At 41.3% G+C, this 14,991-nt stretch overlaps 2 protein-coding genes across 2 annotated transcripts; both read right to left on the bottom strand.

Moving 5' to 3' along the window:
• Positions 1-57: 57 nt before the first annotated feature.
• On the bottom strand, positions 58-5,115 carry ypel3 (yippee-like 3). The gene is made up of 5 exons (XM_040124308.1): positions 4,714-5,115; positions 3,209-3,327; positions 2,894-2,937; positions 2,075-2,183; positions 58-1,205 (listed from the first exon to the last, which is right to left on the bottom strand). The coding sequence occupies exons 2-5, from the start codon at positions 3,323-3,325 to the stop codon at positions 1,116-1,118; spliced, it is 360 nt and encodes a 119-aa protein (XP_039980242.1). The 5' UTR covers positions 3,326-3,327; positions 4,714-5,115; the 3' UTR covers positions 58-1,115.
• Positions 5,116-7,605: 2,490 nt separating this feature from the next.
• Positions 7,606-14,112, bottom strand: gdpd3a (glycerophosphodiester phosphodiesterase domain containing 3a). Its single transcript, XM_040115545.1, has 10 exons — positions 13,606-14,112; positions 12,796-12,838; positions 12,067-12,202; positions 11,509-11,554; positions 11,262-11,380; positions 10,590-10,679; positions 10,170-10,303; positions 9,794-9,853; positions 9,420-9,471; positions 7,606-8,286 (listed from the first exon to the last, which is right to left on the bottom strand). Exons 1-10 carry the CDS (start codon positions 13,973-13,975, stop codon positions 8,158-8,160), a joined length of 1,179 nt encoding a protein of 392 aa, XP_039971479.1. The 5' UTR covers positions 13,976-14,112; the 3' UTR covers positions 7,606-8,157.
• Positions 14,113-14,991: the final 879 nt, after the last annotated feature.

Here is a 14,991-nt window from a genome sequence, read left to right as displayed (position 1 = left end):
TCGGGGGCAGGATTACATATACAACGACATATCGCAAAGAAAACTGAACTACACACATTACAGACACTGTATTTTAATGAAAGATCAGGTTAAAATAATACACTTTAATGAAAGACGCAGACATTAAAAAAATCACCATAAATATGCTACATAATCCTAATCACACTTTGCTCTAACATGATTGAGTAAATGTTAGCATTAAAGACAGCTCAGTGTTTAGGCTATACAAAAACACAAACGATAGAGCTCATCAGCATTAATTAAAAGTGAAGTTATCCCAACTGTGCAGTGGAAACTCTAGATGTGAACTCCAGACTAATGCTTCTAAACACTGTCCAGCTTAAAGCAACTCAGCACGCACTGCATATACACACTCACATGCACACACGCACATATACACACACTAAAATGTATACCTGCAATCAGACACTCATATTCCAGGTATTCCAATTCTTTCAGGAGACTTTTGTGGGCTTTAACGTTACTAATTCAAAACCCTGATTGCCCTTAGCACAATGTGAACAAGTGTTACTGATCTTATAATATAAAACATTAATTTCCCTGATTAAAAAAAAAAAACTGCTCTAAGCGTTCCCATAGCCTTGCATTACTTGCAAATGATCCATGGGTTAAATAAGCCTAAATACTTTACACAGTTTGGGCCAGATAGTCTAAACTCAAAGGAAATACCCAAATACCTGCATCTGATGTGTAAGAAGGTCAGATTATTTGCCTTGCCCTGGCCTCGCCTCCACCGAGCGAGTGGGCACTGTTACATCACTCGGACACGCTTAAATCCAACACGCACACTTGCCTGTGTGACTACACCTGCCAGTCTTTCCCACACAAACCCTGCACTCATTCGGTCCATGTCCCAGCACAACTACCAATTAGGATAGCGATATCAGCATATGTGTTGTTGTGGTTGCGCGAGAAACACGAAGAACAGAAAAAGATAAGGCAACACATGCTATTTTTCGGCAAAGCCATACGAAGTGAAAGTGTGGCACAGTGATGGATCGAAATGCAGGATGAGGAAGCTACACTGGAACCCTTTCAAGTCAAGGGGATGCAACTTTTTGAAAAAGTCATGAAGAAAAACGAAGATTTCCTTCTCAGTCCCAGCCGTTGTCCTTTATCATGTGGGATAGCTCGATGATGTACTTCCCCTCCTTGTACTTCTGACTCAGTTCAAAGGCTTGTTCCTGCAGAAGGAAGGTGCAAAAGGGTAATTAGAAAAGCAGACTGAGGTGTAGCTCAAATCAGATTTATAACATGGTTCTGTATCGCTCAGTACGAGTTTCATATAATGATACACACACACTCCACATGTAATTTATTCAGCTCCTTAACTATCTAATAATAACAAAAATATTTATATGAATAATATTTGAAATTTCAAGGTAGTGTTCAAACTTGAAAAACCTGCTAAAAAAAAAAAAAAAAAAAAAAATCTAAAACATTATTACAGTTTGAGAAAAAGAGTGTATGAATGTGTGGAAACGTTTGTTCACATCTCTAACAGTTGAAACTATCGCTTTATTACCACACAGGAAAAAAACAAAAACATTAAACCATCTCCAACAACATCATAAAATGTGTTAAACTGAATTTATACTTGTGCGTTAAGGGGTTATGTTGTAGCTTTGGAGCCTACACTACAGTAGTTGTAGCTGTTAGACATTAGCCGATGTATGGCTCCTCAAAAATGTAATTAAAAATCTGGGCTACAAAAAGGTGCCGTGTGGGGACTTGCAAGAACTGCGATTAGCCAATTTGGGATGCCAGAGTCCTGGCAAAGGGATGACTACTGCAAACCTGCTCACGGCGATCTCTCTTCTCCATCACAGTGAATGAATGAAAGTAAACACACAAGAAATGGCTTTGTCATGTGCCAAAAATCCATTTAATGCTGAAGGGCTGCCCATCAGTGGCTGAAATCTGATGCTGAGCTATAAATGAAAACATACGCCATGGGTAGCTACGGTGGGGATTACGTTAACCCCCTCGTTGAGCATAAATCCGGTTTAATGTGGAGCAAGCCAACATTTTGTGTGCAGGTGTGCATGCTTACGTATTTCCAGCCCAGCGTGGTGTGACAGTTTTCACAGTAGATGTCGGCCACTGCGTGAAGTCCCGTGAGCAGCAGCCTCTCCTCCGCAGGACCGCAGCCGACGTTGACCCTGAAACCACACGCAGTGTCGTCAAACAACAGCCTTTCTCCGATTCACAGTGATAAAATGACTCTCCTTGCTATGCACTAGGAAACAACTGAAACATAAACTCCTTCGACGGAAAGAAGACTAAAGTTCTTGAAACAGTAGTCGGGAGGAGGGAGGAAACCATCTACGGCTTCACCTGAACAGATCAAGCTTAAACCATATGATGAAGCCAGATTAAGTTATTTTGACTGGGGGAGCCTTGATGACATCACATCTTATGGTTAGAGCCCGAGTTTTCCTGACCTACTAACCCAGGAGGAGTGTGACTAAAGTGAACTCACTCAACTTCAAGGATCACTCTGCAGCAAATCAAATTATCTGTTGACAATGTGAAAACATGTCTGATACTGCAAATTTGTTTTCAGGGAGAACTGGACCGTTTCCGAAATAATATACACCATCTTCTTTTTGCTTCTAAAAAAGGCCCACAAAATACTGAAAAGGCCACAAATCTAAAATGTAGGTTAAATACAAATGATTTTTTAAGAAAAGTGTTTTTTAAAACTGCACTTAATATAAATTGTAATTGTAACACTAACTAAACTCACTTTTTACCTAACTACATAGTGAATATGGACATAAAAAGAAGACAGGAAATCTACGATAAGAATAGTCACTTTTGTAGAATCAATGTACCAACGTGTAGTAATATTTCAAAATAAAATACTCACACAGAGTTGAAGAGGTAGGCCCGGCCCTGACTGCCTTGGAAAGACTAGGAGACACGGAGGAAAAATGAAATCAGAGAGAAAAAAAAAAAAAAAAGTGCCTCCTTGATATATGGATCACAAAGACAATATGATATTAAATGTAATTTCTCCAGCTTTAAAAGATATTTCCAACATGTCTTGTAAGTTAGAGATCTCTCTTTTTATGTGAGTCCAGTTTTTCCAGCTCTGCTACTTTCTAAATTGTGTGAGAACCATGAAGTGGTGCATGAGTCCACTGAAGCGATTATTAACAACAAAGGGTGGCAGCATACGGACCTTGGAGATAAGATCATCATGGTTGGCCAGATGGGCTCGGCAGTGCACGCAGCTGTAACGGCGGTGGCAGGAGTCCAGGTAGGCCTGGAACGTCTTGGCCTTTGTCAGCTTCACCATGTCTGAGGAAGAGGAGGAGGGCAGGAGGAAGCAGGATGGTGGTTTGTTGTTGTACATGGGTTTGTGATGCAGGCATAAGGGCTATGTCTCCTGGGACTTGTTAGCCAAAAATAGATCAATGAGGTGCTGGGGCAAGTTGCTTTGGCCAACTTTAGCCCTGTCAGTGAGGGATACCAGGGCATCAGACCGACAGGTTTTCCGAAGAATTTGGACACATCTGATAATAGCAATATGGAACTCAGGAGCTTATCCCAAAATAACATGAGCTGATACTTAGCCAATGTTTGGACTTCCTGAATCGAAATGATGCGGTTTGACTTGTTACCTCGTAACTCTGATTTAAGAGGTCACAATTTAGACTTTCTATCTGGGAATGCTAGAGCTGTAACGATTAGTCAATTAGTCCATCGACACAAAATTACGTGGCTACTATTCTGACAATCGAAATATTGTTTCGGCCGTTTGTTCAGCAAAAGTGTCGAATGTCTGCTGTTTTCTAGCTTTTCAAATGCGAGGATCTGATGCTTCTCTTTGCCACAGACACGATGGTGAGAACTGAATGTCTTTGGATTCTGGACCGTTGGTCACAGACGCAACCTGACGTCGGAACATGTCAGGTTGTGTCTGGGAGATTGTAATGGGCATTTTTTGAGACTATTTTCCGGCATTTTATAAACAAGGCACAAAAAAATAAATACATTTTAAAAAAAAAATCGGCAGATTAATCGATAATTGATATAATTGTTAGTGACTATGTCTTTACCAGAATTGTGTAACGCCTTTCAATGTTTTATATGTGTGATTTTTACACACCTTTTCTGGGCAGAAATTGGATTCCATAAAAAAATGGACAGATGAATCTACTACAAATAACCGAGCTGCAGCCCCGGCGAACGTGTTGCGATCATGCATCTTTGTTATGGTCACTGTGCAGAGGCCGAGAGTCACCGAGTCAAAGTAACGTTTGTAACGACGCGCGTATTGTTACAAAATTAGAGAAATTAGTCGAGACCAACGCCGGCAGATGGGTTAGGGAACAGTTTACCAAGCAGCTCGTCTCCTGGTTCGTAACAGTTTGCATTAAAAAAAAAAAAAAATCCCCCGCTTCATCAGATACGAGCAGTTTCACCCGAATTCGAGTCCTGGCAAACGTGTGGCTGCGACATTTCTGCATTGTCCAACACGGACGACCGTCCGTCAGTGGCTCAAATAATAATAATGACACAAACGGCCGGACGCCTCCGTCAGCTACAAGAAAAACCCAGCGCGTGTGTGTGTGTGTGTGTGTGTGTTAGCCAGCCTGCTAGCTCCGCACAGTCACAACAGACAACAGCTAACAGCAGCTCAGGGGCGCATTGCAGGATGTCCCTCGGTGTCTGCCGACTCACCTGACAGTCCCGAAGCTCTTCACACTTTACGCAGCGGCCCAATGGCACTGGCAGCCGAAAACCATCCGCTTACAGCAGGTACGCGGTCGGCAGGTGGGCTCGGTCCGACAGTCGACCACGCGTTTGACCGCTCAGACAATGAAGACAACACCGACAGCCTCCGCCTGCCGCAGCGCTTGCCCGCGTCTCTCTTTCGAACCGGGACCAGCTCTCACGGCTCCGCCCGCGGCCTCTTCGTTGAAACACGAGCAGGAATCCGTGAACGCTGGCAGGCCGACAGGGGAAGAGTACCGTGGCTCCGGCGGGAGGAAAAATGTGGTTTGTTTATGAAAACACGCAAAGGAGGAAGTCTAAAGGCTGCAAAACAAATCCCTGTCGGCCAATGGGAGGCTCGGCGTGACGTTTAGAATATGGGTCAACCAATCAGATTCGACCTCACATCGCCCTTTATGGCTATCAAAATGATTGTTTGTTACAGTTTCATGGAGGCTGTTGGGGCGGTTATATTTTCCTGCTGCTGGATTTGGGATAAAAGTCTTCTGTAGACTGGCTGCAAACATTGACTAACAGACCGAGAAGCAGTGGTTGCATGTAACTACGTACATTTACTCAAGTACTGTACCTAGGTACACATTTGAGGTACTTGTACATAGCTAGAGCACTGCACCATCTTTTCATGCCAGTTTATATTTCAAATACATTACATTGTAAAGCTGCAGGGGTCAGTGAATTGATTGATTAGCTGATCAACAAAAAATCAGCTATTTTGATAATCAAATGAACAAAAATGTCAAATATTTGCTATTTCTCAAATATGAGGATTTGATGCTTTGTTTTTGTCACACACGATAGTAAAATGAATAGCTTTTCATTTTTGACTGCGGGTCAAACAAGACATCTGAAGATGTCACTTTGGTCTATGGCGAGTTGTTGTAGACATTTTTCACTATTTTCTGGCATTTTGTAGACAAAACGATTAATCGAAAAAATAATCAACCAATAATGCAAATAATTGTTAGTCGTAGCCTTAATATATTGCTCTTTTACCTGCACTATATTAAAAAGATTTTTGCAAACCAAATATATGAAGAGCGTATAAAATATGACGCTTTATTATAGATTTAACTACCCAGCAATATAGACAAGCAGAGCTGAAACAATTAGTGATTAATCAATAAGTTGATTGACAGAAAATTAATTGGCAACTTTTTGGATAATTGTCAAGACAGGTTAATCAGGTGTGGACTAGTGGTTGGACAAAACAAGCACTGTGAAGATGCCACTTTGGGCTTTGGATAATTGTGATGGGGATTTCTCACTATTTTCTCAAGTTTCATAAACCGAATAATCAATCAATGAATCAATTAATCCTGAAAATAATCCATACTTAATATAATCATTAGTTGCTGTCCTATAGAAAGTTCTATCAAACCACAACAGTACAATTCTGCTGACACATCATTATATAATATAGTATAGGTACAACACTCAATAAGTACATAAGCATGTAAGAAAGTAGGATTTCCTGATTTTACTTACATACTTTTACAACATTTCAACTAAGGACTCAGTATTTTTATAGTGTGGTATCATTACTTTTACGTAAAGGATCTGAATGCTTCCTCCACTGCTTGCGAAAAAACGGGTGTGTATTAACAGTTATGTGACAAGATTCAGGAAATGTTTAATATCCTTTCACAGGAAGAATGGGGAGGGACAGAGGTTGTTGTGGTTTCTTGATTGAATAGCATGTCTGACTTGAAGTTGTGTGTTTGCTTGTTTCTCCAGGATTCGTGTGCTGCATGCAGACCTGTAGCCCAGATTTTTTGAAAACACAGAGGTCCAAATCCACCTTAAACATTTTTACTAACCTCCAAACAAACTGTAAAAAATTCCCAGTTGGTCTTTGAGAGAAAAAAGACAAAAAGATTTCAAATTTTATTGATTCATTTAACCCTTCAGTTATATTTTGTGTAAATTTTATGTCCATAGGGATTTTGTCTAAACAGTGTTGGGTAAATAGGGCTTCAGCTAATGATTATTGTCATTATCGATTAATCTGTTTTTTCAATTAATTGATCATTCATTTGGTTTATAAATATTCTAAAAATAGAGGAAAATTTCCATCACTCATGAAGGTGACGTCTTAATACTGTATGTCTTGTTTTGTCTGATCAAGTCCAAAAACCCCAAAGACACACCGTCAAAGTTGTTTCAGATTCATTTTTGTGATCGGTTAGGCAACTAGTCAACTCAACTGAAAAGCCTTCCCTCTAGGAAGGTACTGTAGTTCTGGTGGATGATACTTAAGTTCGGTCCCCCCAAAAGCCCTCGATTTTTAAGGTATTTGGTCCCAACATATGTAATATGTGAATCAAAACATCCCTTAATGTTGATAAACCCCTCGATTCCTAAAAATATTACTGATGATGTGCCCCCCTGTGTCCTCAATGGCAGCTCTTTGTCCCAGGTCATATGATCACAAGAGCAGCAAGTTTCTCTGCTGGGTCACTTATCCAAACCTTTCCTTTTTTTTTCCGTCTGCACTGATCCACTTACACTATATTCCATTAACTCACTTGTCACACTGCAAGGCACAGCCAAATAGGGTCAGAAAAATACAGCCTCTGTTTCACTAACAGACTGGTTGAATATCAGTCGACTTTGACCGTGGCCTGGGAAAACAAGGACACAGGTGTGGTTTACGGCACATGTTTTCCCACAGGCTATGTGTGCACATATAGCAGATGTGGCACTCTGTTAAACACTGATGCACAACACAGCCTATATACTACATTGACAACCCTGAACGCACCTGCATGGATATATCTGTAGTGCCAAAAAATGTACTTTTTCTTTACTTTGGTTTCTGACGCCACATTTGTGTTCCTTTCAACTTATCAGCACAGAAAAAGGAATATGACAGCATAGCTCCAAGTGAATTGTCCCACGTCATTTATTTACTTTGTCCAACACTTACTCAAACCAATCAATAATGTCAGAAAATAACATTCGAAACAGTCAAAACAAAGTCACGTTTCCTCTCTTATCATGAGAAAAAGGGATGTCAGCTGACATGGTTAAACATTCACTCTAGCACTGGTAGATTTGCTGTAAGAGAGAATCAATGGCTGTTTCTCTGAACACTGGGCTGTGTCTGAAAGGCTGTGGCTGGAGGCCATTTGAATGAACTGATTGCAGATCACACAACAAACAAGTAATTCTATCAACAGTGATTAGGGTTTGAGATTAAAGAGCAGAATGATAGTTTTGTTCCCACTGTGTTTAATAGTTGCCAGCTCTTTGACTAATCTTGTCATGGGCGTGGAAGTGGGTCTCACACTTCTTCTATTTACAAAGCTTTTCTTTTTTTCTCTTTTTTTCCCCCCTCATTCGTCAGAAAGCTGCCACTTTGGAGTTATCGTGACTGGATGTGTTTCGAGGTCAATCCTGACTTCTGTTCTTGCGGATGTAGGTTGACAGAACAGTCGGATAGTCACTCATAACCCCTGTGGCTCCGACTTCAAATGCAGCCTTTATGTCGTCATCTTCATTGCACACAAACAAATGCACCTGCAATTACGGATATGTTAGTCAACCATAGTGATCTGTTTGGGACCCTGGAGACAAAAGGCCTTCCTTAACAACCCAAAAACAAACTTGCAATTGTTTCGTCACCTTGATACCTCATGACTTCTCCTAATTTTTAAGAGAAATGCTTATAGACATGATTCTGAACTGATGAAATGTTTCAGAAATCCACCACGCATAATTTCTCAGAAGAGACCTCAGCTGTAAAACACGGTTAAATACAATTACTTTTGAGCTTCATGCCTTGTGGTGTTGACAGTACTTTCTAGCATCACTACCTCTCCAAAATCTTGAATAAATCTATCTGGATTTCTCTTTTTGGAGTTTTGTAACAGTTTGTTCATATGAGGTCTATCTACATAACACATGAAATGCATATATATATTTTTCATTTTTGTATTTTGTCACCTTCATCGCATCTGCGAGCCCAGTGTGGGGCAAACAGAGAGGTTAAGGCTTCAGTAGTTTTCTATATATTGGGTCTTAATAAGGTCAGAAGAAAAGAATAAAATATATTTTCAGGAAATATTGATTGATAAAAAGAAAAATACATGTTTTGATGTGGATGATGGCGGGAAGAGCTTTTCTCAATCACCACTTCAGAATTGGATGTGTTCAAATGCATTGAGGCCCTCACAGCAGCTGACAAAGCTAAGGCATATGACTTCAATTGTTTTCAGGCTCAAACTATTTGGTGATCGCTCATGGCCTGACGATGCTGGTGATCTCATCCCGGCAGAGATTATTCACATCAGGACAGAGGTGATGCATCAGAGATACACACAGTGGCTGTGTGAGCTGTGTGTGTGTGTGTGTGTGTGTGTGTGTGTGTGTGTGTGTGTGTTTTCTGCATTAAACCAATATATTCTTTGATTAAATGAAGTCCCACAGTTAATGATGCAGACATTTTTTTGGTTGGCGGACATTGATTTTAAAGTCTTGTTTTTGTATCTGGGGAAGAGAATCATTTGAGATGGGGCCAAAATATGTTTTTTTTCCTAGATCTACATTATAGTAGATATTGCACTAGATAGATAGATCGAGAGAGAGATAGTGCTGCTTAAATCAGTGCATTTTTGTGTAGGCTTCTATGCACTGCTGTAATGGTTTCATACCTGCATTCCACGGGCTGCGAGGTGTTTAAGAAGACTCTTCCTCATAGTTACTCTGGAATGACAGCATTTAAAAATCCATGAAAAATTTACTGTATACACAAACTACAGTCAAAAATAATACAGAATTTGATCTTCCTGCTATATAAACTGCTTCATTTTAGCTCAAGATGTTATAATTCTGCATAGAAACATCCCCTCATGTACTCTGGATGTAATGTTCTTAGTAGTGCTTTTTCCCCCTGTCAGTCATACTTTTAGTTTTTTGTCCTGGAAATGTTTGGCAAAGTCTCTCTCATTACCACTTTAGATTTCAAAAACCAAAAGAAGTGAGCTGTACGAAAGGCTGCAGTGGCCTTCTTAAAATCGTTACTCACTTTTCTAACAAAGAGATGATGAGCTTGTTCCTCAGGATGTGCTTCTCAGAAAAGAAGGTCCTTCAGCAGCACACAGACACAGCGAGAGAGAAACAATAGTAACACATTTACCGTACATCAAAGGTTAGGGGAGGAAAAATCTGAGCGGATTGAACCAGAGGAATATATAGAATGGTTTACAGCCAAAGTGACTAACATACCATCATGTGATATGTTAAAACTCAGATTAATGCAGCCATAAAACGTAGAGAAAAACATTGGGCATAGACATAAAGACAACTTTGGTATAGTCCAAGCATGAGGGCTAAAGACCTTATTGTGTCATGACACACACATGGACTCGGGATGCAACGACACACAGGCAACGCAACCACACCTGTTGAAGATGCGTGGCAGGTAGAACTGCAGCAAACTCTCTCCGAGCGGCACAAAGGGCAGCAGGCCGGTGTAGAAGAGGAGCAGAAGCAGCACACCTCGCTCCCCAGTGAAACTGTACGGCATCAAGCTGTTCTACAAGGAAGATACAGACACACACACACACACACACACACACACACACAGAGAGATTCAGGCTGGGTGCACACACTGATACAGAGACAGTTTTTGTGGATGTGGGGAGCGATGCTGACACAGTGTTGAAAAAGAGTGAAGACATACAGCCGATGGTGCACTAAGAGACGCTTGTAGTGGCGCTAGATTTTGACATGACTATGTTGAGCAAAAATGAGATACTGTCTATGAAATAGTAGTACAATACTTTCCAAGTAACTTTGTCTCCCCCAAGCGGTTTATGTACCATTCTGTGGCATTCCTTCATGATCCTGGAGTTCACAGAGGCCCAGACAGTGAACGCCTCCCTGTTGTAGCGTCTCACCAGGTCAGACACCTACAGACGGACAAGGGGGGGGGGTCCCAGAATAATATGAATGATGAGAATCCAACGTAAAACGTGAAAGAAACGTAAGCAAATGAAATAGTACTACTGTCACAAATACTAATATGGGCACGGCAGTTTTAAGTATGCAAGACAAGGGCGTTAGACAATAAACCTGAGGTGGACAAAATATTGAAAACACTACAGAAAAAAAGAGCTTTGATGCTTAAAAATTGCTCATAGGCAGGATAAAAACAGACAAATGGGGGCTGCAATTTAAAGCTGACCGTCAGGTGTATTCTTGACATGTAACTGGATATCTGCTAAGCACCAAAAAACTCAGAACCACAATGTGCTTATCAAGTTTCCGTCTATTTACTTTCAACAGTGCTACATATGTCTTGACTTCTTACAGCGCTACAACTTGTGTGGATTTTGGGAAGCAACTTTAAAATCAAATATTGTACCACAGTTTTAATGAAAGTGGAGGTTTCCGCAGAGTGAAGACAGTACAGACTGGGGAGTTTCTTTCATATCCTTTGGGTAAGTGCTGAGTTTTTTTTTTTTTTAGTATTTTTTTTAGGTGTACTGTACCTTTTTTATCAGCTGGTGGTTGTTCTCTTTGATCTCGATGCTCACAGGCATCTTGGGGAACTTCCTGAAGACGTCCTCCAGCAGAGCGAACTTCCTGTCTGCACCGCTGCTGTAGTGACCTGGAGGATGGGAGGGGCGACAAGGAAGGTTGCACCACACACACACACCCACACCTTCCGACCTACTTCTGCGTCAAACAGCTTTTTGTTAATGATTGAGAATTTAGATAACGAGAGGAGGAACTCACCCGCATAAAATGTCACCTCCAGTCTCTCCTTATACAGAGGCAAATCCTAGAAGAGTTGAAGAACAGATATGTGGAGACATAAAATGAAGAAGATTATTGTGATACTGATTGTGATTACCATGAAAAGTAAACACTTACTCAGATACCAGGGAAAACTGGGGAAAACTCAGATGCAGATTCGTGTGCGTATGAACGATTTAAACATGTCTCTCTTCAGCGCACGCTGAGGTAAAAAAAAACTGTTCCAGTTGTTATCTAGTGCGGTTACTACCTAACTTAAAAATCTTGCTGCACGGTACATGTGCTTCAAGGCATCTCAGTTAAGTTTACAGTGGATATTTTGCATGTTGCAATTAAACCGAAGCATATGTCTAACCCGGAGCGTAGGGGAATACCTAAAATTTAAACGTAGCTACTGTGTTTGAGCACAAGATGAGAAACTTGCCCTGTTTTGTGTAACAAACCCTTTTCCGTGCCGAGGTGGGGGTCTAAAATAAAGCTGCTGTCTCAGCGTGACCTTTGGCCTAACCCACAGTCCTGTGAGACCTGTCCTAGCACCTGTAGATTGAGTGAGGAGACGGTGACGTCGTGTCCGGTCTGCCTAAGCAGATTCTCATCATGTGACACCACCACATGGCCGTCATGTGTCAAGTGACAGTCCAGCTCCAGCATCTGCGTGCCCTGCTGTACTGCGCTGGAGACACAAATGCAGATGGAGAAAAGATGCGAAAATTAGAATGCACACATTTGACATCTGTAAACTGAGAGAGCTTCTGCAGCGCTCCACTCTTTCAATGAGAAACAACAGGAACCAGTCTCTTAAAAGGTTGTACAACAAAGGATTGCACACAGTGTTGAACTATTCCTACACGAAGCCCAATACTATTTTTTACAGATCAATAAACGATTTTTAGGCGGTCCTGACACCCAGCAACACCGATATCTTTAATACTAGGATTTTAGCACCTTTGTTAACTTGTCTGATGACACAGGCGATAAGAAGAGGTAGTTCAGATTTCCAGAAGAGGCCCCAAAACCTCTAATACAGGACATACAAGCAAGTGGAGAGGTGCTGAATGTATAAACACAGGAAATCTCTAAACGTATCATTCTTTTATCAAATATACGACAGTTTCCTAGGCTGGATAATCACTTCTACCTCATCAGAGAGAAAAGAGCAAATCGGGGAGAACTGGACTGCGCTCAGCTGATTAGAGACTTTCTGTAACAATCTTCTTTCACAGCTGTTCTGAGCGCAGGGGCTCACCTCTTGAGTTTGGTACTCACTGTGTGAACGCCTCCATGGTGTTTTCTATCCTCTCTCCGCCTCCTGCAAACAAACAAGAGTCAGGGTTGATGATGCCTGCGGAGGGGCCCCAGTGAGTCAGTCAGGGGTCCCAGGAGAACACACAAGTTGCACACTTGGCTACATTTGGACAAACTTTTTGCCGAGGAGAAAACGGCAAACATTTTAACATTTCATTTTTATATCCTCATTTTATTTAAAATTTTCCATATCCTTCCTGATATCAATGAAAGAAGAACAAGACTGAACCACTGAAATAGCCCTATTCTTCACTACAACACATTAAGTTGTTATCAATTAGATATTTGCATCATCTTTTTAACACGCTCCTTGTGGTATTTGTTTTGACTTTTCAGTGAATCCTTTACATCTTCACTTGAGCTTTTAGCTGCAGGTTAAAAACAAAATGGCAAGAAACTAAATCTGAAAAATAAAATAAAATTGGGTTTAAAGCTAGTGAGGAAAGGAATATTTTTCACTTTGATCTCCAAATCAACAATTTCTGCAGCTTTCAGAAACACTATAGAGGAAAGCTTTCGTCTTGACTCTTTAATCCACAAGGCAACCGTGTGCAACCAGTGTAAGAAATGAGCCTTAAAAATGTGGAAAGTTGAAGCAAAAATACTTAAATAACAAACATCTTTGCGTCGGTCAGTAAGACTTCATGAAGCCCGGAATATTGACTGACACCCAGCTCTTTGTACTGCGCAAGTCATGACCAGGTTTTGAATCATGCACCTTGATTATGGATCCCCTCTCCTGGCAGACCCACCCCACCCCACCCCCCTTACCTCCTCTATGTGAGATGCATGTGCAGTAAAAGGCTGTGCGTTTCCTCCTGTGGAGAATGTGTGGGTTCTTCAGCAGGTACAGCGAGGTGAGAATGTATCCTCCCAACGCTGGCAGGATGAAGTACAAAAAAACGCTCATCCTTCCCTTAAGAAGCGTCCAGTGAGCCCCTGATAGAGTCCTCTGCAAGATCTCACCCACTTTGTTGGACAGAATCGACCAGCTAATATTGTGATCAAACAAAACTTGGGCGAGTGTGCCCAAGCCCTTAACACATCCAAAAGCTTGAGTGAGGACAACTTGCTCTCTGTCTTCTTTTGAAGATAAGAAAAAAACTGGACAGACTGGTATGACCAAAGAAATGTGTCTCATGAACCTTTCATTACACAGGAATAGACTAAGTCTCCCTTTTACTCACTCTTAGAAAAGACACCTGAAGCCTCCAGAGCTGTAAAAATCAGTTAATGAAACACCAGCTCTCAGCCCCCAGCTCTCACTGGCCGCTCCCCTGCTTACGGCAGCAATATAACTCTCTTTAACTGCTTTTGTTGCAGCAGGAACGAAAAGTGTATGTCATTCATAAGCACCGCATGTTAGCCAACACTTCTCAAGAATTCCTTTTATGCTGCTTCATTTTTGGGAGTCATTTGTTCATGATAACCTCTCAGGTGGTGCAAACAACCTCTCCGGTTGGCATATTGTCACTCTGAGATGTAAGCATAGTTAAAAACATGCATAGATTCAGGAGTGGAGCAGGTTTATTAGCCTGGGCTTATTTGACGAAGGGGATGTGGCAGCCTGTGGAGATATGGAAACTCAATCCCGGATATGAAAGCAACTACATTTCTGGAGGCATGCATGCTCACTATACATACAGCAAGATCTCAGTAGAGTGTGGTACTGTAGTGATAACAAAGCTGGAGGGACAATGGTGAAACAGGCCGGGCCCACTCTCAAATGTTACAACAAGCCTGGTTTCCACAAGAACAGAGAAATCTGCTCGCTGCAGTGCAGTGTGACTTTCTAGCAATTTTCCCATTGACATATAAATGTGTATAACCGGGTCATTTAGATAAACAGATCGTGTTCATGTGTTTGTCTGCTTTGCTGTTTTCCTGCTGCCCGAGAAGCCAAGCTGAGACATGTTACGAAGACAGATTGGAGTTAACTCTTGTGGTGAGTTTACTTCTGGGGCCAGTTTCACAAAGATACCTCAAGCTGGTCTGTAGTGTGAAGTGCAGATTAGACAGTTTCCCAAAAATGAGTGCTGACTTATTTTAAGCCTAAAAAGTTACCAAGCCTACGCCTGGGCTAACTTAAAACTCAGAGCCGTGTTTCCATGGTAACAATCAGTGACATCTGCGACCAGTAGGACAGACTGATGAAAA

This window comes from Xiphias gladius, chromosome 3 (assembly GCF_016859285.1).
Source record: "Xiphias gladius isolate SHS-SW01 ecotype Sanya breed wild chromosome 3, ASM1685928v1, whole genome shotgun sequence".
NCBI lineage: Eukaryota > Metazoa > Chordata > Actinopteri > Istiophoriformes > Xiphiidae > Xiphias > Xiphias gladius.
The sequence above is the reverse complement of the archived record's forward strand: the minus strand, read 5'-3'. Positions and strand labels throughout refer to the sequence as shown.

Bases quoted from the DNA above. Each gene is read 5' to 3' on its own strand.
- ypel3 (XM_040124308.1), bottom strand. From the start codon at position 3,325: ATGGTGAAGCTGACAAAGGCCAAGACGTTCCAGGCCTACCTGGACTCC. The intron at 2,938-3,208 runs GTCCGTATGCTG...CGTGTCTCCTAG, and splicing joins ATGATGATCTTATCTCCAAG to TCTTTCCAAGGCAGTCAGGG. The intron at 2,184-2,893 runs GTGAGTATTTTA...GTGTGGTTTCAG, and splicing joins GCCTACCTCTTCAACTCTGT to GGTCAACGTCGGCTGCGGTC.
- gdpd3a (XM_040115545.1), bottom strand. From the start codon at position 13,975: ATGAGACACATTTCTTTGGTCATACCAGTCTGTCCAGTTTTTTTCTTA. The intron at 12,839-13,605 runs GTAAGGGGGGTG...GTTTGTTTGCAG, and splicing joins ATGCATCTCACATAGAGGAG to GAGGCGGAGAGAGGATAGAA. The intron at 11,555-12,066 runs GTGCTAGGACAG...CAACTCTTCTAG, and splicing joins TCTCCTCACTCAATCTACAG to GATTTGCCTCTGTATAAGGA.